Below are 23,950 nucleotides of genomic sequence, written 5' to 3'. Positions count from 1 at the left end.
TTTTGCATTTAATTTCGCTCAGTGTCTGATGAAGGCTATTCTTCCACTGCCAGAGCTCTTCCTCTGCTGCTCCAAACCCCACTATTCATCTGTTGAGCTGTATAGTCTTGACTTCGTAAGAAGAGGATTTTGGTTTTGTTTGGCTTTTCTTGTTATTGCAGTCATTAGGAGGAAATTCTGTCTAATGAAAATGAATTAATTAGGCATTGGCCTCTGATTAGAAAGAAGTGTATTTAAAAAATAAAATAAAATCCAACTGTGATTCTGAATGCTACAGTAATATATGATATGTATGTAAATGTAAAGTATTCCAGTATGCTTTATTTGATCTCAGTTAATCCCCTGTTATAGTTCTCATGCTCTGTGTTGTTTTTTTCTTTGTCATTTGCAACAGCACTGCTAAGTGACAATAAATAACCTTCACTACTAATTTGTCATTTAAGTTTGTAGGCGTCTCCTTTGTATCCTAATTAATCTTGACTTTGCAGTGTCTTGCTATCCTTAGTCTAGCCTTCGTGTTGCTGTACTGCAGTTTACTGTCAAGTCCAGCTCTGATCTTCCTCACTCAGTCATCTCTGCATCATTTATCCATGTTTTCTGCTTCAAGAGGAATGGAAATCCAGTCTAGGTACAAGTGTGCATTTTGGATGACTCAGATCCTCTCTATCCATCTCTTCGTGTTGTGGACAAATGCCTATTCTGCCACTGAAGCTACCTTTGTTCTACAGTGAAGTAACTTGTGACCTTCAGAGAGGTTACTTCATCTCCTTAGCTCTAAACTCTTCTTGAACAGCAGTTGCTGTACAGAATTTCCTGGGATTAGTTATCCCTGACTTGGTGTATTTTAAATCACTAAATTCATTTTACCTAGACCCTGTAGCTGGGCTGAAGCCTCATACTGAATAGCAAATGATTTGAATACTCAGTAGGCATTCACTGCTCATACTGATGTCTTGATGGTAAAAGCCTTGCCTGACTTGAGAGCTTTTCCATTTTTCTTTGTCTTCTAAGTGCAGAGCAGTCTCTCTTGATTTATTCCTTTAGTCAAATTTGGAAGTTGGTATTGTCGTAAGGAAAGAGAGATGAGATCGGGAAGAGAAAAACAGATACGCTGAATGCTCAAGGGAACATTCCCTTCTGTGTCTCACCATAGTGTGTGCAAGAAAAGATATCTCTCTTTGTTCAACAATTTGCAGTTTTTTGTTAAGGGTTGTTTTTTTTTTTTAACTTATCTCAAGGAATGTTGCTGTGAGCCTAATGCCATGAACTACCAATGAGCAAAGTTGTGCACAAATGAGCTGTTGTGTCAGTTCCTTCTGCTATGAGTCTTGTAGATGTTCTAGATAATTTTTCAGTCTCAAAAAAAATCTTAAAAATAATTTTTGCATTACTTCTCCATCTACTGTTGACAGATTTAGATAAATAATCTCCTTATTAAGCTGTTTGAAAGTAATTTGATGATTTGCAGTCAGAAAGATAAATGATGGGGGCAGCCATTTTGGTGAAGATTATGTAATTGCCTCAGATATAAATGCTGTTTCACATGCTTCTGGCTTTTCAGAACAGTCATTTTTGGAGCTTGAGTATTGTGTAACACTTTTTGAAAGGATTTCTTACAAAAATAAAAGAAGGGAGAGAGGTAGAAATGCCTCTGCAGGGTTCCTTCCAGTATTTCTGAGTTTTATAGTGAAGAAGTCTTATAATCTTTTGTTGTTTTGCATCTACATATATATATACATGTACGTACTCTCAACCACACACATAACTACAGCTATAAATGACTACAGAACTTTGATGTTTGATTCTTAAGATGACTAGGAATCCAGAAAGACTTGCTTCAACAGTTTCAAAGCATGGAGACTCCTGTTTCATAGTTTTCTGGAAATTATATTGTAAAATTTGGGGATTCTTGCCAATCTGGAGTTCTCCATACTGTGGAGAAACAGCGACAGCAGGAGTGGTGGATGGTAGCTACTACTTTTCAGATTTAACAGATCTCCTGAATCTGGCATCTTTGTTTGGCCTGGTTGTGAAATAAGTTTAGCAAAATAATTTCTGATGCTTGATTGAACTGATGCTATTAAGCATGATCAGTCACCTTAGCCAAAGCTTCTTAGCACAGCTTAGCTGGCTGTCTTATATGTGTGCCCATATTATATATTATGTGTGTGCACATATTATATGTGTGTACACGTATTATATTATATGTACATATATACATACATACATATATCATAGAATCATAGAATGGCCCGGGTTGAAAAGTACCATAATGATCATCTACTTTCAACCCCCCTGCTATGTGCAGGGTCACCAACCACCAGACCAGGCTGCCAAAGCCGCATCCAGCCTGGCCTTGAATGCCTCCAACGATGGAGCATCCAAAACCTCCTTGGGCAGCCTGTTCCACATATATATGCATACATATCCAACCTCATTAATAACATTGTGTAGTTTTTAGGCATAGCTGGGCTGAGAGCCTTGTCAGGCTATTTGGATTGTACTTAACAAATTGTGCTTCTGTGTCACACCACTCATAGGTGAAGATCATTATTAATTAAGGTGACAACTGGAGTGTTATAAGAATTATGCTTGAGCATGATTTTTTTTTAATAGGTTGTTTTGTTTTGTCTTTCTGATAGCTGTATAGAGCTAAGCCACCTTTGAATACTTTGAAGACAAGGTGGCAGGATGACCGTTTTAGCTCACACTTAGATTATGTAGGTATCACTTACTTAAATTGGCATTTCACTGTCTCCCATGTAGCCTGAGTCAGACTCCCGGGTTAATGGTGCCTCCCCCTGTACTTCACCCCAGCATTCAGCCCTCAGCTACTCACTCGATCAAGAGACAAGCTCGCAGTTTCATCAGGCCGGTGAGTGTCTGGTCAGGTAACATGCTATGTGAGTCTGTAGACAGATACTGGATGGTTTTGTTTGCATATTTCTGAAATTATTTGCCAATAAAAATACACACAAAAAGGAGATGATCTTTGTCCAGGAGCAACATATATTGCATCTGGAGTGCTGCTACCTTGCATCTTGTAGCTGATTTCAGATATCACAAGGTTCTGAGTGATGGATGTCTATCACAGTTTTTTTTGGTTCTGGCTGTTCTGAGCTACTAGGCTAATGTCCCCTCCTCTGGGAGAACCAGATTGCATTGGAATGAAATGGCCAACAGCTGTTTGTCCTACAGTATGTGCATACAGCCAAGTAATCTGTCAGATACAGGAACAAATGTCCAAATGCATAGAATTGAAACTTCCTGATTGCTGCTTTAAAAATTCTGTGCGTGCCCTCCTTATTCTGGTACTTTGACCCGAACCCTCAAAGCTTTCATCTCTTTAGGAATTATTTAGTATATAATAGTACAGCCTCTGCACATCAGGGGATTTCTCACTCGAAAGATTATTTTAAATTCTCCAATAGCAAAACTCATTATTTCCCCCAAGCAATTAGCAGAAATAATTACGAACCATTGAATGTTCAAAAATAGGAGAAAAAATAACAGATTTTTCTCAAACTGTCTAAGTATAATTTCCTCCCTATTTTCCTTTTCAAGCCTTTGTTTCATAAATTTAAGAAAATTATGCTATTTCTGTGGAAAGCCAGAAAAACATTCTTTTGCATACTGGGAAGTTTTCCCAGTATGTAGTATTGATGTGTGTTTTCATTATAATATGTCTGAAAAAACCTGGGACTTCTCTGAGTCTGATTTAATGCAGTGGCAGATTTATAAGCGATGCTGTCTAATTACAGAGCCAGTTGTACTCCCTAACCATTCCATATGCTAATTTTACGCAGCACTTAAAAAATACCACAGCAACGAGGATTTTAACACTAGTGAAATTGCTGGTGCATATTGGATAAATACTGCCTAAAAGAGATTTTATTTATTTATTTATTTTAAAATGTGCTCACTCTGGAAGTTAGGTGACAAGCTATCTCATACAAAAAGTGAAGAACATAACTGAGCAGTTATTGAGTATAATCCCTCCATCTTGTTGACCTTTTACTTAACTGTAAATTCTCATAAGCTGTATCTTGTTGGTAGTTCCTTCCAGTTTTTGGGTGCGGTGATTGTGCTTTAATAACAGAAAAAAGTATTTATGCTGCAAATCAGCAATTTAACTTCCATCTCTTCTCCCAGACCTGTCAGTTACCAGTGAGAGTTCCTGCACATTAAGTTACAGATGCTTCAGCTAATGATTTCTAATGAAATGTAAAGCAATATTCAAATGGATGATTGGATGAGAATGCCTTTAAGAATGCTGTCGTCTTTTTCTATTTCCTTGTTACTAAATTAATTGCTTTCTTTGTTGTCATATCTGCAGATGACTTGTTAGTTCCACCTCATGATACCAACACAGATCTGACAGATGTTATGGAGCAAATCAACAGCACATTTCCAGCTTGCTGCTGTAAGTGTAACAAAATACCTCTCTGACAGTAGTAGTGAATTTGAGGTGGTCTTATGAAGAAAAAAGTCATTCCCATGGTATCAACTAAGAAAAAAATCTTCTGTCTGATAAGATATCTTGTCAGCATATACAAGTTACAGAACTCTATTCTTTATGGCTACTCAATATTCATTCTCCCATATTTATGAAGGGAAATTTAAAAATATTCCTGTGTTTTACATTGGAGTTATTTGCAATAAGAAAAGCCTGTTGCTCCATTTGGAATTTTCATTTGTGTATGCATAAGGGAAAAAGACACCTAGGAGTCCATTTCATGCTTATGTAAAATCTACGTAGAGCCAAGGTGAATGTAAATTTAGAAATTTTGAACACTGCTTCTATAACAGAAATTGAAAAAAAATGCCATAGGCTACAGCAGGAACCATAGCCCAATGCTGATTCCCTGAACTAATTATTGAACTAGTTACTAAACTAATTGGCCAGAAGAAATAACTGTTAATGCAGCACATAAGACCATTCCCTGCTTAAGTACATTGAAAGTTAATATTTTATTCAGTCTCTATTAAAGTAAAGTCAAACAGCTTCATATGCATGACTTCCATCAGCCAACATATGCTGCTTCTGGCACTGTTCCTTGAAGAGTGTCACTGGACTTGGAAGAATGAGTTGCTATCTTTCTGGTTCAGTCAGTATGTCATACAGACTGTTGTTTTATTGGTTTTGGCAGGCATGAGTTAAAGTGGCAACTTTGTTATTTGCCTTTTTTTTTTTTTTTTTTTTTTTTTTTAACCTATGCACGTATCTTTATCTTCAGCTCTTCTACTTTAGCAAAACAGTAGTGAAAGCTGATACATTCTTCCATATTCAACAGTTCTTTGCAATGAAATGTAATAATGATGGTTAGTTTTAAAAGGTACAAGTGCGAGGGAGGTGTCAATGTCTAGTCCTTTTGGAAACAGCAGAGCTCTGCTCTATTCTACATTGTAAGCTCAGTGAACCCTGTTAAAATACACCTTTTATCTCTTATACATACATTGGCTGTGACAAACTGCATCAAAGATGATGCACTTTGCACATTTTGAGAAAGCAAATTAGAATTTAGCAAAAGTGGTTTTGATACAGATAACTCTTAATATTTTCAGTGAGTTCAGTAGTTCATAGCCCATTGCTTTATAAATTAAGGATTTATTAAGCAAATTAAGCAAAGTACAGCTCTTGTTTTTGCAAATAACTCTCTGGCATGTATAAGTAGGTACTAGTCATGTTCGTTCTTCAGTTATACTGTAGGGTGAGCTGAGGACTAAGCTCTATCTGACATTTTATTGGTGTTGCAATGTTAGAATATAACCAGTGTTTAATAGCTAATTTCCCTGCTTTGAGTTAGTGACAGGTAGATCCTAGCAACAAAACCATGTCAGCACAGCTTCCATAAAGTAAAACCTAGTGGAAGCACTGTTCCTTCTCTAGTACAGTCTTGAAGTCCAGAAGTAATTTGTTCAGAAAGCTTTGTGTCTTCTAGTGATGTTAACTGGTCTTTGGGACAATGATAAAGGTCATTTGCCCTCCACAGACAAGATGCCACTGACCTTTTTCAGTGCTAAGGACTATTTTGCCTGCCCCTAGCTTTAAGGGGGAAGAAGATATAACATCTCTGAAAAAAAAGTATGAGTTCCTTCCACTGAAAGTGTAATTAAAAATATTTGTCTGAAAACGGTAAGGAAATTTTCTTGTGTGCTGTCAGCATTTTCATATTTTTTTTTCTCCTAAATTAAAAAGAATGTATGGAGGAATATTGGAAGCAAGTCACACAAACGGGTTGTAGTGTCTCCAGCCTTAGAGGCTGTCAAGACTGTTGTTGGCATTCATCTTACTTTCAGTGAAAGGTTGCACAAGATGACCTGCAGAGACTGTCCAGTGTTGCTGTGTGGCTTTCTGAATCCAATTTTATCATATAAATTAAAGGTCACAATAGAAGGCTTTTCATGGCTGATTGAGGTCCAGGTCAATCTTTGATGTAGTGATAAAGAAAAGATACACTAAAAACACTGCCTGCCAACCATCTCCTATGCTCCTGAGTCACACTGCATGCATTCATCAATCTGTTCCCTAAGACTTCACACAGATATCAGAGTAGTTAGCAACTTCTGGAGATACTCTGAATATCTGAATGCTTTGGCTACAGTAGCATTGCAATGTCTTAAGTATTTAAATGGCTATTGCTATAACATCCAGTTCTTACAGCATATTGGGACTCTCTCTTCAAAACCTCTGCAAGGTAGGTGTGTAACAGAACTTTCATCTTCAACACCTGTATCTCAGAGGAAGCAACAGGGGTGAAGGACTGTAGCTGCTCACTGTGGGAGGTACTGGGAGGAGTGGAGAGCACTGTCACTATGGAACCCATAGCTCAGTTGCTAGGCTCTGGATATGCCTGGTGACGTGAACACTTCTATAAAATACATTAAAAGAAGTTGGAGGAAAAAAGTTGCATTAAACTACTAACCACGGAACATTCTTGGATCCTAATCCCTTGGGACCCTGAGCAATGGTTGCTATTGTCTGCTGCTGTTCTGATTGCATACAAAACACGTTGGGAGAGTTCTGTATAGTCAACGGGACAGTCACAGTGCTTAGAGTTTTCCAGAAAGATGGATTTGCAAAACTTTCCCAGAGTAACTTCAAAGTAGCCAAGCAGGTGTACAGAAGGTGCCACATTTTTTAATCTGTTAATTGCTGCATCACTCTAAAATAAATAAGCAAGCAACTTGCAGAATTGATGCAGTAAAAGAAGTGAGGAGAGAGCAACTGTTTACTGCTAACTCTTGAGATAAAGAGTCCAGTTTCTCTATTCTGTTCTGTTTTTTGTTCTTACTTCACATCCTTTTATCCCTACATGCATTTCTTGCTTAAGGTCTCTGGCCAGTCTTCTTCCTTTTTGAATGAAATGTCTAAAATGTCACAGCTATTATTGCAATACAGATAATATCAGAATTATTCAATGATGTACCAAGCTGCTCTAGTATGATTTCATTTTACCAGAGATTTTTATAATACAGCACTCACAGGTCTATGTAGCTGTAAGTAGTGAGTAAGGGACAGTACAATCTGTATTCATATGCTGTAAATTTGTTACAGTAAAAATTATGAAGAAATAATGTACGCATCATTGCAACACACTTGTAGTTAAATGGTTGTTTGTTTGTTTGTTTGTTTTTAAGATAAAAGCTTTCTATTCTGTGACAGTACATATTTTCCTGTTGCTGTATTTGGTTTTGTACTATCAAGATGCAGAATCATGTAAATTTCTAACTTTTTTTTCTTTATTTGCAGCAAGTTTCACTGGCAGACAACAGGTATGAGGCATTCTGATGTATTTGCGTAGTTCTAGGAAGCAGAATAAAACAAGTGGGAAAATTCCATTAAAATGAATTGGCTAGTTCTTTATTTTCTCCCTAGCAGGCTATTTGGAGGCTAGACAACTATGATAGGAAATGTAAAGTTTGAAATATCCCAGTTAATAGAAAATTCCTATGGGCTTAGACACTACCAAAGGTAAAGTGATGTGCAGTTTTGATGTGCTGACCATAAGGAATCAGCTCAAATCTGTTAGCTAGTTAGTTTCAAGCCAGCTTCAGCTCTGGGAGATCAAAACTGGGAGATCATGCAAAAGACATCCATGTGTGCCTGTTCCCTGGTTCCCATTGGTCCAGATTCAGATGGGTCTGTGGCTCAAGAGCTGTGGAGTAACTTTGGTATTAAATTATGCTGCCTTCTTACAGTAGACAACATCTTCACAAAACTAAATAAGATTTTTTGCTACTCTAACAAAAATTTGGAAATCAGTCTGATATTTGGATACTACCAAGTTCTTAAAAATCTACCTGGTATGAGCAGCATTTCTCTTACAAACAGGAGAAATAGGGAAAACAGCAGAACAAAACAAAACAAAAACACACTCTTGTTATAGGTTTAAGTTGATATTAGAGCAAAATTACGACTAATAAGGAACAACATAATCTTCTGTCATTGCAGAGTTCTTTGCAAAGTTTCATTGTTAAATAAGTCTAATAGATAAGGAGTGAGAAGAATGAAGTGATAGGCAGAGTTAATTACTTCCCTAATTTGTTCACCTTCTCCATTAATCCGCATTTTGTAAGGTCACACCTTTCCCATGTTAATGTCTAAAAATTCAGAAATATTAATTGGCCAAACACTTTCTTGTACTGTAATATCTGGCGTAATAGGATTGCCCTTCTGAACACTGACTCAGATGTTGGGTTTCAGTCTCTTAACAAGGTAAATTAACTGAATTAAAATAATATTTTTCAGCAGTCCTTCCTGTCAGCAGGCATAGGGATATCTTTCAGTGTAATCAGTGATAAATATTAATCTTTCTGAAAAAGCATTTGATTTTTTTTTAGAAACAAAATTATTTCTGAGTGATCTCACACTTGAAATAGACCACTAGCACTGTTTGAGAAGGGGTGTTTGTCTGTTTTGCAAAGAACAGAATTATAGAATCATGAGATAGCTTGGGTTGGAATGGACTTTAAAGATCACCCAGTTCCAACCTTTTGCTGTGAGCATGGTTGCCAGCCACCAGCTCAGGCTTCCCAGGACCCCATCCAACCTGGCTTTGACCATCTCCAGAGGTGGGGCATCCACAGCATCTGTGGATAGCTGTGCCAGTGCCTCATCACCCTCCGTGGAAAGGATTTTTTTCTGACATCTAGTACAAATCTCCTCTCTTTTAGTTTAAAACCATTCCTCCTGAAACAGGAGCCTGGAAATAAGTATCACATTTTAGGGGTCTGTGTCCAAGCCCCATTCGTGTATAATCTCCAATTTACCACTTAGGATTCAGATAGAACAGTAGTTTGTCTAAACATTTTTTCTATGGGTATACAGCAAGGAAAGCCTGTAAAGTATATTTATTACTCTGTAGTCATAAAATCCTTTGAGATTTACCCAATAAGAATTTTAAATACTGCAGCACAGTAAAATGAGGATTCTCTTAACTACATGCCTGGGTGATTTGCTGAATCTTGCGACAATACATCTAAATTTTTAAAATTCAGGGTTTTTTTTTGCAAAATTACATCTGAGTCCTTAAGTGGACCAAGTCCAGAGTATTTAGAGCTGTCTGTAGGGGACTGTGCATGTTAGTATGGTACTGACATGGCTATTTCTCATCATTACAGGCGATGTGAAGTGCTCATTTGGACGTCCACCAGTGCTTCCTGACGTGCAGTACAGCCCTTTTCTACAAAACACCAATTGCAAGTTCCACTCTATCAGAAGTCTGCATGGGACCTTGGAACATGCTGTTTGCTTTGACTACATGTTCTACTTGAAATACTAAAACACTGAATACCCAAAGATGAGGATATTGTTTTTATATTATAGGTTCTTTTCCTTCTTCCCTTTCTATGCAACTGTAAATTAATGAGCAGTGGAGTATTTGTCACTGATTTGTATAAATATACAGCCGCGGGAAAAGGGGCAGGGGCTTTATATATGTTCTTTTTGATAAAGTGAACTGCATAAGGAGTATGGAGCAAAATGTTACATTTACACATTCCTTTCAGCTCTTTGCTTTTGCATTGTAAAATATCCTCAGTTATATTCTCATTCATTTAATATTCTGTTCTGATTATTTATATCCTAAGCATCTGACCAGACACACTTCAGAATTACCCTTGATTTGTTTTCAGAATTGGCATATGAAGTTCCCATAATGTGCATTATTGTTACTGTTTAACACAAATTGCCTTTAAGTGAAAGCTACAGTATTTTAACACCATTAAACAAGATAATCTCTAATTTCAAGTCATAATAATTATTATGCACCAAAATGATATTTTTAACATTCTTTTAGTTGATTCTAGTCAACACACTCCATTTGGAGGATTATTTTTTAAGCTTTACTTTACTTTGAATCAGGAGATAGCTAAAAGAGGACTTAGGTGATAGTTTAAGTTGTTTTTAGTAAGGTCTAAGTTAGTGTAATCTTGCCCAAATTTGTTTGGAGACAAAGCTTTGCTGTTCCTTGCTGTGCCAAACTTGTTTCAAGTTTTGGAATATACAGTCTGTGAACTAAAGCTCATTTCCATGAGATCCCCTTTTGTTTATTCAAACACACAAGACTTTTATCTGCCTCTTAGAAACGAAGAGACAATTAGAAAGCCTTTTCCAATACTGTTGGTGATAGAACGTTTTCTTCAAAGCTGCAGTGCTCTTAGATTGTATCATGTGGCATTGTAATCTTGCAACTCATCTTTACCTTCGAGATCTTTGAGATTTACCTTGAGATTTATGTACTTCAAGTAGTAATAATTATGGAAAAATTATGGCGCTGATCAGCTGATCTCTAGATTTAAAACAATCATTGGAGTTTTTTAATGCCTTCATGGAGTTTACAATGCTGCATGGACACTTGCTTTCATGTCAAGACATACCTTTAATTGGTAAAACTGCATGCAATATGTATCCTGTACAGTGGAGAGAATCTAAACTATGTTGTTGTTGATTATTACTGAAGAAAAGAAGCCTCAAAATGGTATTGGAAGAGTTACAAATTCTGTACTGCTACCAAAAGATTCTAGAGGACGTTAAAACAAAGTCAGGAATATCTAGTGCTTATGCAGTGGTGCCAACTAGACTGCACCCACACTACTCGCTCCTGGATCACTGATGCTTGAGGAGCGATTTGGGCACAGCATTGATCACATTCTAGTGTTGGCTCTGATGCCAGTTCTTTCTGAACTCTTGGCAAATTATTTAACCACTCTGCCTCTGTTTTCCCATCTGTAAAATGGGGGTGACAGTACTTACCTCTCAAAGGTGTAGAGAGCTTAGTTAGTTAGTCTGAAAAGCTCTATTTAAATGCTAAGTATTATTCTTGAGTGGGTGGAGCAAAACTGTCAAGTGAGAAGAGAAGATGCTGGCTACTATAAATGCTTCGTCTGTTAAAAAAAAAAGTAGCATAGTTATTCTGAGAAGACAAACACATTTTACAGAAGAGGAAAGCCATGACCACCTTTCTACCTCAGACCTATCTTCATGAGTAGTATTGGAAATAGCTTTATATTCTGTTCTCTGCAAAGTATTTTGCTTTTATCAAGCTTACGTCATTCTCTAGGCAAAGAATCCTTAAAAATAGCCCCCACATAAGTTAAAAAGAAAAAAAAAAAAATTCTAAGCAGTGAATTTGGTGGCTTTTATTTTTGTTCTGAATATGAGGTTATGTGTAAAGTTGTTTTTCTGCCTGTGTTTGTATGCATCCTTTGTCCTCTGCTGCCAAGTAAGTGCTACTTCAAACACTACATTGTAACATTATTCCTCTGTGATAATAATAAATAAATGGAATATATTGCAGTAAGATGAGAAAATGTATGGAATTTGTTCAAGTTTTGAGTTCCTTCAGGGATGGCACTTCTCATTAATACGTGCTGCAAATTTAATTCTGAAGAGAAGTAATTTTGAGACTGGAATGTGGCTTTCATTTATATATATGAGATAAATCAGTGTTTTCTCCCATAAGTCTGTGTGTATCTTCTAAAGTTTTCCACCCTCAGTGATTTAGTCGGAGTCCTGTTCAGCTGCATGACAGATTTTAAATATGATCAACAGAGAAGCACTGCTTTAATTTAAGAAGTTCTGTGTATACATATTATGAAACAGCAATAATACAAGCAATAATACATGAAGATGTGTCAAATATTAGAACTGTAAATTAGTCTACGTTTCAATGCCATTTAGTCAGCATGCTCAGCTGTAACGTAGTACTAGTTATTCAGTCATGATGTGTACTTTCTAGCCTCATCATGTGTTAATGTGGGGTATTTCCATTAAGTTTTTGTCAATAAGTGTTAGAACTGCTATGCTTAGGGGAGGAAAATAGAGTAAAACTTCCTTGAGGTGAAAGCACCTGTCTTTGTGGTAAGGAATTGTGAGGGGCAGAAATATCTAAATAACTCCCTGGGGTTGCATTTAGACATCTTAATGGCCTGGTTTTTGTGTACGTTGAGGCAGCTTTCCTTCTCAACGTGATGATATCAAACAACCTTTAATACATTTTCTCTGCCATGTTTTAGTAATAGTGGATGTATTCAAAGACCATGTTATTTTTTTTTTAACTTCTTCTAGCTTAGGAATTTGGGGAAAACAAACAAACAAAAAAACCTGAAGACTTTTCTTTGAAATCAGCTCCATACATGATGTTTTGGGTCATATGACATTTTTCTCCATTCTCAACTATTTTCTGTTTGTCAGAAATACTTCAGACTTCTGCGTCACAGCATTTTTATTACTGCGTAATTTTGCTGCATTATAATTCTGAACTTGTTTATATATATTGTGAGCAATACACCATGAAACGCTAGGGCAATAGTTGCTAATAATGACTATGAAGAGCATGGCCTGCTTGACCAGAGAAGCACAGCTGAGAGATAAGATCAACAAAACAGCTCTCAGAGTTGAGCAGAGAGGAACTAAAGCTGCAGTGTTAGGATAAACCTAATAACAAGCATTTGTTAGAAATAAAAGGCTCCTTTCTAAACGCTGACTGCATGAACTGCAGTGCTAATAGCTGGAGTTGAAGCAAGATTGAGATAATATTTGTCTTGTCTTCTCCAAAAAAAACAAAGCAAAAAAAACAAAACAAAAAAAAACCAACAGTGTTGTTGATGATCAGGCTTGTATTCTTGTACTGCTGTTCATGAACAAATTAAAATGGCTTAAGGCATTGGGGGAAAAGGAGCTTCAGAATGATGCCATGTTTGCTCAAAAAGAATAAGAAGAAGAGTATGAGTTGGACTAGCTGGCCTTCAGAAGTGCCTTAAGGATTCTATGATTGATTCTGTGATTCTGTCTGATTTTCTCTGTATTAGGGCTGCTGTCTATATTACCCTACATGGAGAGATTGCCTAAGCTGTGTTTTCCCTGATCTGGGACTTTTTCACTACTACAAACATGGCCTATTCATCTTTTCCTAAATGTAATGAGTAGACATTTGCCCCTCAGTCAAAGGATAAACCCAATTTTTTTTTCTTTATCTCATCTATGCAGAATAGACCTCATTCACTTATTTCAAATGTAAAAGTAAATAAAATATGATTGACTGGTCTTGTTTTTTAAAGGTATATGTGAAAATGTGCTTTTTTCACCTTCCACTCTGAAACAGATTTTCTTGGGTGTTAATATTCTCCCTTTCTGGACCGAGGCAAGGACATCCAGATATTCAGGTGATACTATGTGAGCTACTTGAATTATGAGACTTCAGCTCTGCTAGCTTAGAGAAGCAGAACCCAGGTACAAGCTGTCCATGGACACATAAGAATTTGTGTCAACCCGCTGTCCTGGATCAGGGCTTCTGAGCTCATAACTGTTATTTCTACGGTTAAAAAACGTAGGGCTTTTGGTCATTTACAATACAAATCAGCCTCTGGAGAGAATTTGTGACATGTATTTTTTGTTCTCCCTTCTAGTATAGAGTTGCTCTTCAAAAAACCTTCCTGAAGGTAAACATTTGCACCACAGCAAAACTGAGGAACCAGTCCTGTCCATTGTAGTGCAGAAATGAAGTTGTCATTCCACAAGGCTGAGTATTCTGTTCCCACAACGACAATGAAAAAATCAGCCTTACAAGTGTAGCCAACGTGTTGATTGATAGCAGTGGTATGAAAAAAAAAACAAAAACTTTAGTGGGATAACTAAAAGGGAGAGCTGCTTTAGCCTTAAAGACAAATGAAGCTCTTAGTGATCAGTAAGTATTCCTTATGCTTGTCACAAAAGGAACTTTCTTCCAGTGGTCAGCAAAGATGAAATCTTCCTTGGTTTACACATCTTTGGGAATCTATCTTCTGCCTTTAACACCACTTAAATATTCATGATGTTCCAGCAGAAATTGCACTCTTTGCAACTTCAAGCTCTGCTTTAGAAAGAACAGCTGCAGGCAAGTACAGCAGCCTTTGTTGGAAGAGGAAGGCAGGGGGTTGCTTCCAACTGCTGCAGACAGCACCAAGGAATTCCTTTTAATGAGACCTGCTCTGTTAGCTTGCTTATTAAAAGTGATAAACCAAGGAAGCTGAATAGGTTTCCTAGATGCCAGTATGTGTTAAAGATTAATGCCTACACAGAAAACAAGTAAACCATATAGACAGAATCTGTCTTACATCTTAGTTATCATCTCTGAAACATATTATCCAGATGAACTATTCATGCTCCTGTTGGTTACTCTTTTTATAGTCAAGTAAGCACCCTGACAATGTCTTGTTTTTAGACATTTACTATCTAATATTTAGCTTAGAGAAATATACTTCAGAAATACTCATTTTATGTCAGTAAGGTAGCCTAGGGTATGTAGCTCAAAGAAAAATACCTTGGTATTAAATGTATGTAAAGCAGTGGAGAATGTAGTTTTTAGGATTTGTTGCCAGCTAGAACAAGTGACTTGGTTATAAAAATATATATATACATGAAAAACACGGAGCGGTATTTCAGCCACTCTTCATCTGCATGTGAAATTCCTTTTTCCCCCACAGTAATCATTATGTCTTTATAACTTGGATATAAATACTTAGAAAAATTGCTAAAAATAAAAAGTACCAACAGTTTGAGATTCTCAAGCTAGTTTTAAGTCAGTTAGGAAAAAAAGCTGCTTGGATGAGAAAGATTTACCTGAATTTTATATGGAAATAGGCAAATATTTGATAAAATACAGTAACTTCATATGACTACAAGCCTGAAGAGTTGTGGTGTAACTGTGGCTCTTCAAAAATAGGTAGCAAAACCATTCATTTTTCTTCACAAGAGATGGGATTTTGCACACTGAGGGATTCATCTTTATCATGAGCAGTTCTGTGCAATTCTGTTTCTCTATGTATTTGCAGTGTGCTATTACTGCCTAACCCACATATGAGATTTCACACATTAGAATAAGAGAGTGGACAGAAGATACACTCCAACTGAAACTGCAGTGAGCTACATCTGAAAGAATGGGAAGGTCTGGTCTGAAAGAAGGGAAAGTTAAGGGTTCCCCTGTTCTGGCTTTTTAAAAACAGATGGGAAGTTTGCTTTCTTTCAGTCTTCAGAATCCTTCCCCATCTGACATGATCTTTCAGAGACATTGAGATTGGCTTTTCAGTGACATCAACAGGTTTGCTCAACACTCACAGGTACACAACATCACATCCCATAGACTCACATGTATACAATTTAATTAAATGTTCTCTAATCTGATTCTTCTCAAATGACAAGGAGGACATTTCTCTTGCTCTAGACTTCCCTTCTGGCTTCAGGGACCTGGGTTTCCTGTAATGGTATTGAATTACTGATAAAGGCGGAGGTGAAGAGGAGATTCAGCACTTCAGACCAATGTGTGCTTTGTCACCAAGTCCCCTTCTGCAATGCGTCCACATTTTCCATGGTTAACCTGCACAAATCTTAGCAGTTCTTCCTTGTTTAGGAGTAGGAGGTCCACCAGAGTCTCTCCCCTCACCAGCTCCTCGGCCATATGTTAGGAAATTGCTGATAAAATTTTCCCCAGTCACCATCACTGAGTCAGTGTCCCATCTTATGCAGAGCTGAGAAAAAGAGCAATGGATTAATAGGGAAGGACATTTTAAATGCAGATGCTTGTGTTGGTTTTGCTTAATGCCCCTGAAAGTGTTTTAGTGAACAGTTGTGAGGAGTCTAATGAATGGCTGTGACAAACATGCACACAGAAAGAAAAACTGTTCAGATGCATTTCTGTCTCCCTAGCCCCAGCAGCCCCTCTGGAATGGAAAACATAGTTCTGACCTACTTGCTTTCAGTAGACTGCAATTATAGCGCCTATCAATTTTCTATAAAAATACAGATGTGAACAAATGGAAAACCTGAGTGGCTCAAACATGAGCAGAATAAGAATGTTACTCCCTCCCCTAGGCTCCAGCTCCTGCCAAGTTTTCCTTTTTCCAGGCTGAAAAGGAAAACTAGGTGAAATGGAAGTAGAACATCAAAATAACTGTTCACATTTTATTTTGAAATATGTGCCAGCCTTTGTACACAAACAAAACATGCCATGGTATCTGTCTGCCTACTGCCTACACGTGCATATTTTTCCCCAAAGGGATGTCTCCGTATTTGCTGTGGGTAATTACTGGTTGCCTTTGTGAAAGATTACTTTTGGTCTTGAAATTTCATTTGGTTTCTCATAGCACAGTTTCTGCTGCCCACTTAAAGGCAAGGGCCTGAGCCAGGTGTCCAAAAGCAGACACAGCAATCTAGCCCCAGTCTCCTCAAACCCTAAAGAATGTTCATTTGCTTGATCTGCTGATTGCAGTTTTGCTATCCCACCCCATGTCTGCTGCTAGAGCTCATCTTAGAACAATAACTGTGACTCCACAGGAAAGGCAGAAAGCGACAAATGAGTTTACTGACTTTTGAGTTACTCACATGCGGGGACACTTCTAGGCTTGAACAGATGACGGAGCATCTGGTGAGGGGTGCAGCTGGCCTAGAGAGCACAGGCAAATTGCTTGCACCTGTGCACCCCCTCTGACCCAGGGTGGAAGCACCCTGGGCTCATACAAGGGCCGGATACAGAAAGGAGACTACCTCCTGGACTTAGGTGCTTTTTTGTGAAAGAGTGTTGTGTTGGTAGAGAGCACCTTCACCAGGTGAGTGAGTTCAACTCTTCTTTCTGTATATGACTACTGGCCTAGCTGTGAATATTTTGCCAGTTATTGTCAAGAACCTGTCAGAAGAAATTTTGCTTTTCTGTGAGCAGGGCACTATTTGGTATAGACCTTGATAGCACTTGGAAAATATTGATTTGCATTGTTGTTATTGCAAACCAGTTGGCCTCCTTTTCTTATCAATTCTAGTAATTGTAACGCTATTTTGAGAAGTGTGATTAGGAGATAGCTACAGATAAATGTTTTTCCCAAAATGCCACTCCCATGTATCTGCATTTCTTCTTGACTTGCTTTCCCTCGCATACATACACTTCTTATGTTTGGCTTCTTAATTTGCATATTCAGAGACCATCAGTATCTAAACATGAAACAAGACCACCAAGAAACCAAACACCTAGTTTTCTAATTAAAAATTCTGCAAATTTGTCAAGGTTGTAGCTCTCTTTGTTATTTATAGTGTCTCTTGTGCCTTATAAATTACTACTAAGTGGGGAAAAATGGTACGATTTCTATTTCTTTGCACAAAGCAGTGCTGCCACTGAAAGCTTCTTGGAACGTATGTCTTAAATTAGAAACTTTTTGTGAATAATACAATGTCATTACACACAACTGAGTTATATTTCTTACAGGCTGATTACAAACACCGTTAAATGAGATCTCTTCATGACACTGCTGATTTTAGGGCTCTTTATGGTTCAATATAAACCAAAACAGGAAAGCATAATCATGCTTTTCAAAGCTATTTGAAAAGTGCATTAGCATACATACTGCAGCTTATGCCTGTCAGCTTTGTCTGCAGTTGTTACATATATTTGTTAGTTTTACCCAGTTGTGAAGGAAAGAAAAGTGAAAAATTAAGATTATAACATGTCTGTTACTACAGAGATTGGATAAAATATAACATTTTATTTAATGTAGTAAACAGCTTTAATGGTGAGAGGATATTTTTCTAACTATGTTTTGCCTAAATAGCTGATGTAGACAGATGCCTGAGGAATCTTTTTTTTTTCTAGTTTCCACTAGTAACATCTCTCCAGCCATGAGATTAAATGACATGATTCAGAGCTGTTGCTCTGTTGCTGCACAGTGGGTCCAGAGGAGGCCGTGAAGATGATCAGAGGGCTGGAGCACCTATTCTGTGAAGAAAGGTTGAGGGAATTGGGCTTCTCCTTGGAGAAAGTTCTGGGCAGATACCATTGCAGGCTATCAGTACTTGAAGGGAGTTTACAAGCAGGAGGGGGGCTGAATTTTCATGTAGGTAGACAGTGATAGGACAAGGGGCAATGGATTTAAACTGAAAGAGGAGAGGTTTAGGTTAGATGTTAGGAATAAATTCTTCCTCAAAGGTTGGTGATGCATTGGAACAAGTTGTCCAGAGAAACAGTGGATGCCTCATCCCTGGAGACTTTCAAGGCCAGGTTGGATGTGTCCCTGAGCAGCCTGATCCAGTGGGTGGCAGCTCTGCCCATGGCAGGGGGGTTGGACCTAGAGGATCTTCCTTGTCCCTTCCAATTCAAACCATTCTGTTATCGAAGTAACAACAATCCACACCCCTTGACCTTTTCTTCCTAAGACTGCTTGAAGTGGCAAAGTAGAAAGACAGGTACTAATATTGTAATAAAGCACACTTAAAAATTCAGTCCTGTGTACTACCCTTCCAGTAAGAATTGCCTCAAAAAGTAATTACTGGATCTGGTAGTATTTCAGCTAGTTGATATGTATCACAGACAACTGTGTACAACAGGACAGTTATGCTGAAAGTAGTTTAATAGAACTATCTATGACAAATTGAAGAAGTAATATGTCTGAACACCAGCTGGCTGCTAAGCCAATTGCCTCAGCACCTCACTTGAGATGCACTCCCACAGGAGAGGCAGTGCCAGTCCCCCAGGGCCTCTCAAACCTCATCCTCCCATCAGGCAGAGTGAAGGAAAGAGCCATGACCCAATGTGGGCTCCCTTGGCCCCAGTTCAGGATCTTTTAATATTCTTTTGGTTGCATTTATTGTTCAGCAGTACTTCGAAAGGGAAGCTGTATTTACCTGGTTGGTATTAGCAGAGCAGAGTAGGTAATTAAGAAATAATGACCTTAGAAATGTGCCCTTGTCTTAGAGCAGGAGAAAGAAAGGTAACTTGGGATTGAAGGGGAGCACTCATCTCACTGTTCAACTCCAGGAACCAAGCACCAAATAAGCATTCCTATCAAATCCAGTAAGTAACTTGGCCAATTACCTATTCTCCCATCCCCATTAAAGTTGTGTGACTAAATACTGCAATCACTTTTGTTCAGACTTGAGTTTAGCGTTTAGAGCATTTTACTGATTTTGTATTAAAAATTTAATCATGAATTACTGCTTAGTGTCAATATAATCTGTATTCAATCCTTGTGAGTGGGTATACATAGGAAACACTGTTATTCTTTGATCACAAGCAGTCTTTTATACATGCAAGCACAGTATCTGTCATGGATTGAACCACACTTTTGATTCCCAGCTGCCCTTGTGAGAAGATTGAGTTGGTAAACTGAACGCTAACACGCTTGCTAATAGATTCTGATAAATTGCTAATGTTGAAATTACAGATGATGTTACAGTATGCACCAAAGAGGTTTGTGTTTGTTTGTTTGTTTGTTTTTCCATGAATGTTCTTCTCCCATCAGAGCCTGTCCTGTTTGTTTACTTGCAGGCACTAAAAACTTGCCATTTGTGGCTGCTGATTTCCTATAACCCCATCACCTGAGGGCTCTGGACTTTATGATTCAAAATTTCTTTGAGATATTTACTTAAAAACTATGGAATTTCACACAGAGGCACAGCTAGGAGTGCCAAAGAGCTATGTTGACAAGTGCCCAGACTGCAGTGCCCGAGCCTAAGGCTGTGACTCTACCTGTGCCAGAAGACAGCTGACCTCTGGAAACTAAATTTCATTACAGTTACCCACGTTTGAACTTTGTCCTTTGGACACAGACAGGAGTCACTCATCAAAGCCACAAAAAGGCACAAATCTCATAATGAGCCCTGCAGTGGCTGATACACATTCCTCAGTGTATTTCAATTACAGGTCAGATTCTGTAATCACCTAAAGAACTCTGCGTTATATCTGATCCTCTACAACAACACCCACAGGTATATATAACTCTAGACAGCCAATAGGAGGTCAAGACAGCATCACATTTGCTTGGCTTCTCAAAAAACTCATCTGGAAGAGCCTAAACAACCTAGTACAAATCCTTTTTGTACAACTTATCTTCAGTAGGAACACTGCACTGAATCTGTGTTCATAAATGTTAATCATTCCCTTCAGTTCACCCATAATTATTACTGTTCTCCTTAGAAATGATATTTATAAGCTAGTCTGCTAAGAAACTTAGCTCAGAGGCTTTGTATTTCCACTTTTTCTCTTATACTGCAAATATTGAATGATGGAAGTATGACAGTCATTATGATCCCTATCTATTTTGGAGATATTTTTAGTTTTCTCGCAATTATACACTGCAGTCCAGGGTTAGCAATCTATGTCAAAGTACTTACAGAATTCATCATGTATAGGCACCTAATTACTCTGCAAGAAATTACTTAGTGGCTTAACAAGGTAATTTAAGGAACAAACTACAGAAGTTTCAGACAAATTTATCACTGCTCTTTTCTAGCCACGTGACATATTTTCTCAACCTTGTGAGAGACTGGCTTGGAGCTGTGTCAGGGGAAGATCACACTGGGCATTAGGGAAAGGTCCTGCACAAGAGGGCAGTGGGCATGGAAAAGGGTGCTCAGGGCAGTGGGCACAGCCCCAAGTGTTGGAATTCAAGAAGTGTTTGGGCAGAACTCTCAGACATAGGGTTTGGATTTTGGGTGGTGTTGTATGGAGCCAGGAGTTGGAGCTGGTGATCCTTGTAGCTCCTTTCCAATTCAGTATATTCTATGATTCTATTTACTTAATGGTTCTGCATGTTGGAAGCTATTTTAATTGTCTGAAGTTAATTCTCACAATTCTCATGTTCACTTCACTTAATTCTCATGTTTTACATACGTAGTCGGTACCAGATGCTAAAGCTACTATGGACATCAGCTTAAGTAGAAGGCTTCATCCCATAAATAAGACTTTGTACACAGCTCAGAAGTAGTGAAGTATGAGCTGTTCAATGTTATTACTGTTCAGTGAAGTGCTTCCTGGGAACAGAGGCAGACCTTCCTCCACTTACTTGAATCATAGCACTAGATTTCTAATACATGCCCTTTGGTTTACCCATCTGGCTTTATTAACATAACAAACACAAAATCTTTCAGACCTCATTTTCCTTGCTTTTTACTGATTTACAGTCCTTTCCTTCCCTGTTACCAGAGGTGTAAATCTTAAACATCAACATACGGTGTAAAAGTGGCAGATACAGAAGTGCTGCTTACCAAAATCACAGAATTATCGGCACGATTTTCTCAAACCCATTCGATTTTTTTTATTTTTTTTTTAAATGGGAATGTGTCACTCTGCTTTATACAGGAGAGCTGCGCAGTACAACTGCTGAAGCTGTACTGCAGAGCGCTGCTGTCATCTTGCATAGCTGCAGCCTCTTCCACCTCAGCCCTAGGAGTGCAGTGCTGGGGCTGTAAGTCAATCCCACAGCTGTGATGGAAGTGATTCAAAGGTCTGCAAGAGGGATAGCAACATAGAAAGTCTTTATGAACAGGATAATGAAATAACAAAAAAAAAAAAAAAAAAAAAAAAAAAAAACACCAACAAAAAAAAACAGAATGAACAACTGAAATCCCACTCTAAACTGTATATTATCAATTTCAGGTCTAATTATATTGATTGACATAAGGTGTGCTAATCTGGAATGAAAGAAATATTATTTCTATATATATAACACCTGCCTCAAGCAGCTTGCCTTCTAAAAACTCACACCAGAAAGTCTACAATCCTTAGTTTACAGATGAAGAAAGGACATATGAAGAAGCTCTGAATGCTCTTAGGACAGCTGTTAGCCTCAGAAAAAAAGAACAGACTTACTTAATCCTGTCACATGTATGGTAACCAAAAAGGCAAGATAATTCCTTCCATGGAAGGGTTAGGTTCATTAATAATATATTTACCCCTCTACAGAGGGAAAAATTATGGGGAAAAAAAATAAATGTGTGTGTGTGTATATATATATATATGTATATATATATCAGCTGCTTAAAAAATCAAAGCAAGAAGCTGTATGGTGTCGTGATGATACTCCTATGAAGGAGAGGGGGACAAAAATATCCATGTGTGAAGAGGCTGAAAAAGACAGCTGCTGCTCTCTCAAGTCCAAAGCAGTATCAGGACAAGAGCCTGGGGAAGACAGCTGCATCTGACTTACTCACTTAAGGGCCCCTTCTCCTTTTCACCTGAGCTCCATAGCCCCATACATACAAAAATTCACTTTATGATTGAGCTCCAGACCCTCCAGAACTTAACATTCTGCCTCCAACAAGTGTCCAAGTATTAGTTTTAAATTTAACTTCCATTCAAGCACCTGATGAAAGATAGCGGCAACCTGCACACAGAACTGGTGTTTCCAAAGCTATTACAAGTTACATTGCCTCATTTTAAGTCACAAGAATCACTATGCTTCTTCCCTATTTCCTCCCTGATTGCCCAACAGCAAGTCAAGCCTTTGTAATCCACTCAATAAAATGTTGGTCAGGAAAAGGTTCATTAAGTTGCAACTCTCCTTTGCTCTTGGGAAAATCAGTACCTGAGCTTAGGTTTACTGGTTGCCAGATTTGTCAGATATGATCTGCAGTATACATTTAAACAGAGGGGTAATAAAACTGTGAGTCATCAGAGAAGGCAACTTCCCATTCACTTTGGTGCATACAGAGAAGTTTCACTGAAGAATACGGACTGCAAATATCCATGTTGACAATGGAAAGGAGCCACAGCTATAGCTGTAACTTGGATTCAGTGATAGTCTTTTGGCATGAACACCCTTAGATATTAGTACTCCCAGCTGACTTCAGTTTCAAGACTGCCATACTCAGAGGAGTTGAAGAACTCCAATCAAATCCTTATTTTAAGACAGAATTTTTGGAGGAGAAAAATGCATTCTTCCCAAAACACATTATTTGTTATCAAATCCCAATCCTTACATATAAATCCAACGCAGTTTGATCTCAGCGCAGGCTATTTATTTTGTTCCTTCTGTTGGCAATGCCAAATGAAAACCAATTTTTGCCTTGCAACAGATTTCTGGAGGCCCTGGTAAGATATCATCCACTTCTGTATCTTACTCCTATGCGAGGCCACACAGCCACTCAGAACGGGACTCTCAGTGAGCCTTACAAATCATTAGTGCTGGCCTCTGATCTGTGAATTTTTACAGTTGGAAAAGATTTTTAAGACCATTTAGTCCAACCATCAATCTATCCCCACCATACCCATTCAGGGTTTTTTCACTCTTTCACTTTGCATAGCTCAGAATCTGGCAGCTGATGACCTGGATCAGGCCTGCACAGAGGACATTAAGTGCAGCAGTTCTCATCTGCTAGTGGCACGGTCTTGTCTTTGCCCTTTTCCTGGCAAATTATTGTGTTCTTGGCACAAATTCACTGTTTTCTGGGGAAGTGGCTGGTGCTGAATCACAGAATCATTGGGTTTGGAAGGGACCTTTGGAGATCATCTAGTCCAGCCTCCTGCTAAAGCAGGTTCCCTACAGCAGGTTACACAAGAAAGCATTCAGGCAGGTTTTGAATAAATTCAGAGGATATTGGTGCCATGACAGTAGAGGTTGAACCTTCCCATCAATATCCCATTACATTTTGGTGCCTTGTGACAGACGGCAGTGGAGGGGCAGTCTGACAAAATGGTACTTGACATGGAAG

General features: G+C 38.2%; 1 protein-coding gene and 1 long non-coding RNA gene across 9 annotated transcripts in view; both read left to right on the top strand.

Annotated features, from left to right (window-relative positions):
- UTRN (utrophin) overlaps positions 1-11,804 on the top strand; it is a 344,979-nt gene extending 333,175 nt beyond the window's left edge. For all 8 annotated transcript variants that reach the window (XM_052698789.1, XM_052698799.1, XM_052698781.1 and 5 more), the window contains 4 exons: positions 2,767-2,875; positions 4,337-4,423; positions 7,754-7,776; positions 9,625-11,804. In XM_052698789.1, coding sequence (XP_052554749.1) covers positions 2,767-2,875; positions 4,337-4,423; positions 7,754-7,776; positions 9,625-9,633 — 228 coding nt within the window. In that variant the 3' untranslated portion in view covers positions 9,634-11,804. The remainder of the gene's footprint in view (positions 1-2,766; positions 2,876-4,336; positions 4,424-7,753; positions 7,777-9,624) is intronic.
- A 4,106-nt stretch (positions 11,805-15,910) lies between these two features.
- On the top strand, positions 15,911-21,858 carry LOC128084269 (uncharacterized). Its single transcript, XR_008208421.1, has 2 exons — positions 15,911-17,085; positions 21,600-21,858. It is a non-coding gene; the product is annotated as an uncharacterized LOC128084269 (long non-coding RNA).
- The last annotated feature ends 2,092 nt before the right edge of the window (positions 21,859-23,950 follow it).

The sequence above is a fragment of the Tympanuchus pallidicinctus genome, unplaced genomic scaffold (genome assembly GCF_026119805.1).
Source record: "Tympanuchus pallidicinctus isolate F22 unplaced genomic scaffold, pur_lepc_1.0 scaffold1, whole genome shotgun sequence".
Classification (NCBI taxonomy): Eukaryota; Metazoa; Chordata; class Aves; order Galliformes; family Phasianidae; genus Tympanuchus; species Tympanuchus pallidicinctus.
Note: the sequence above shows the minus strand (reverse complement) of the source record. Positions and strands in the feature narration are given on the sequence as shown.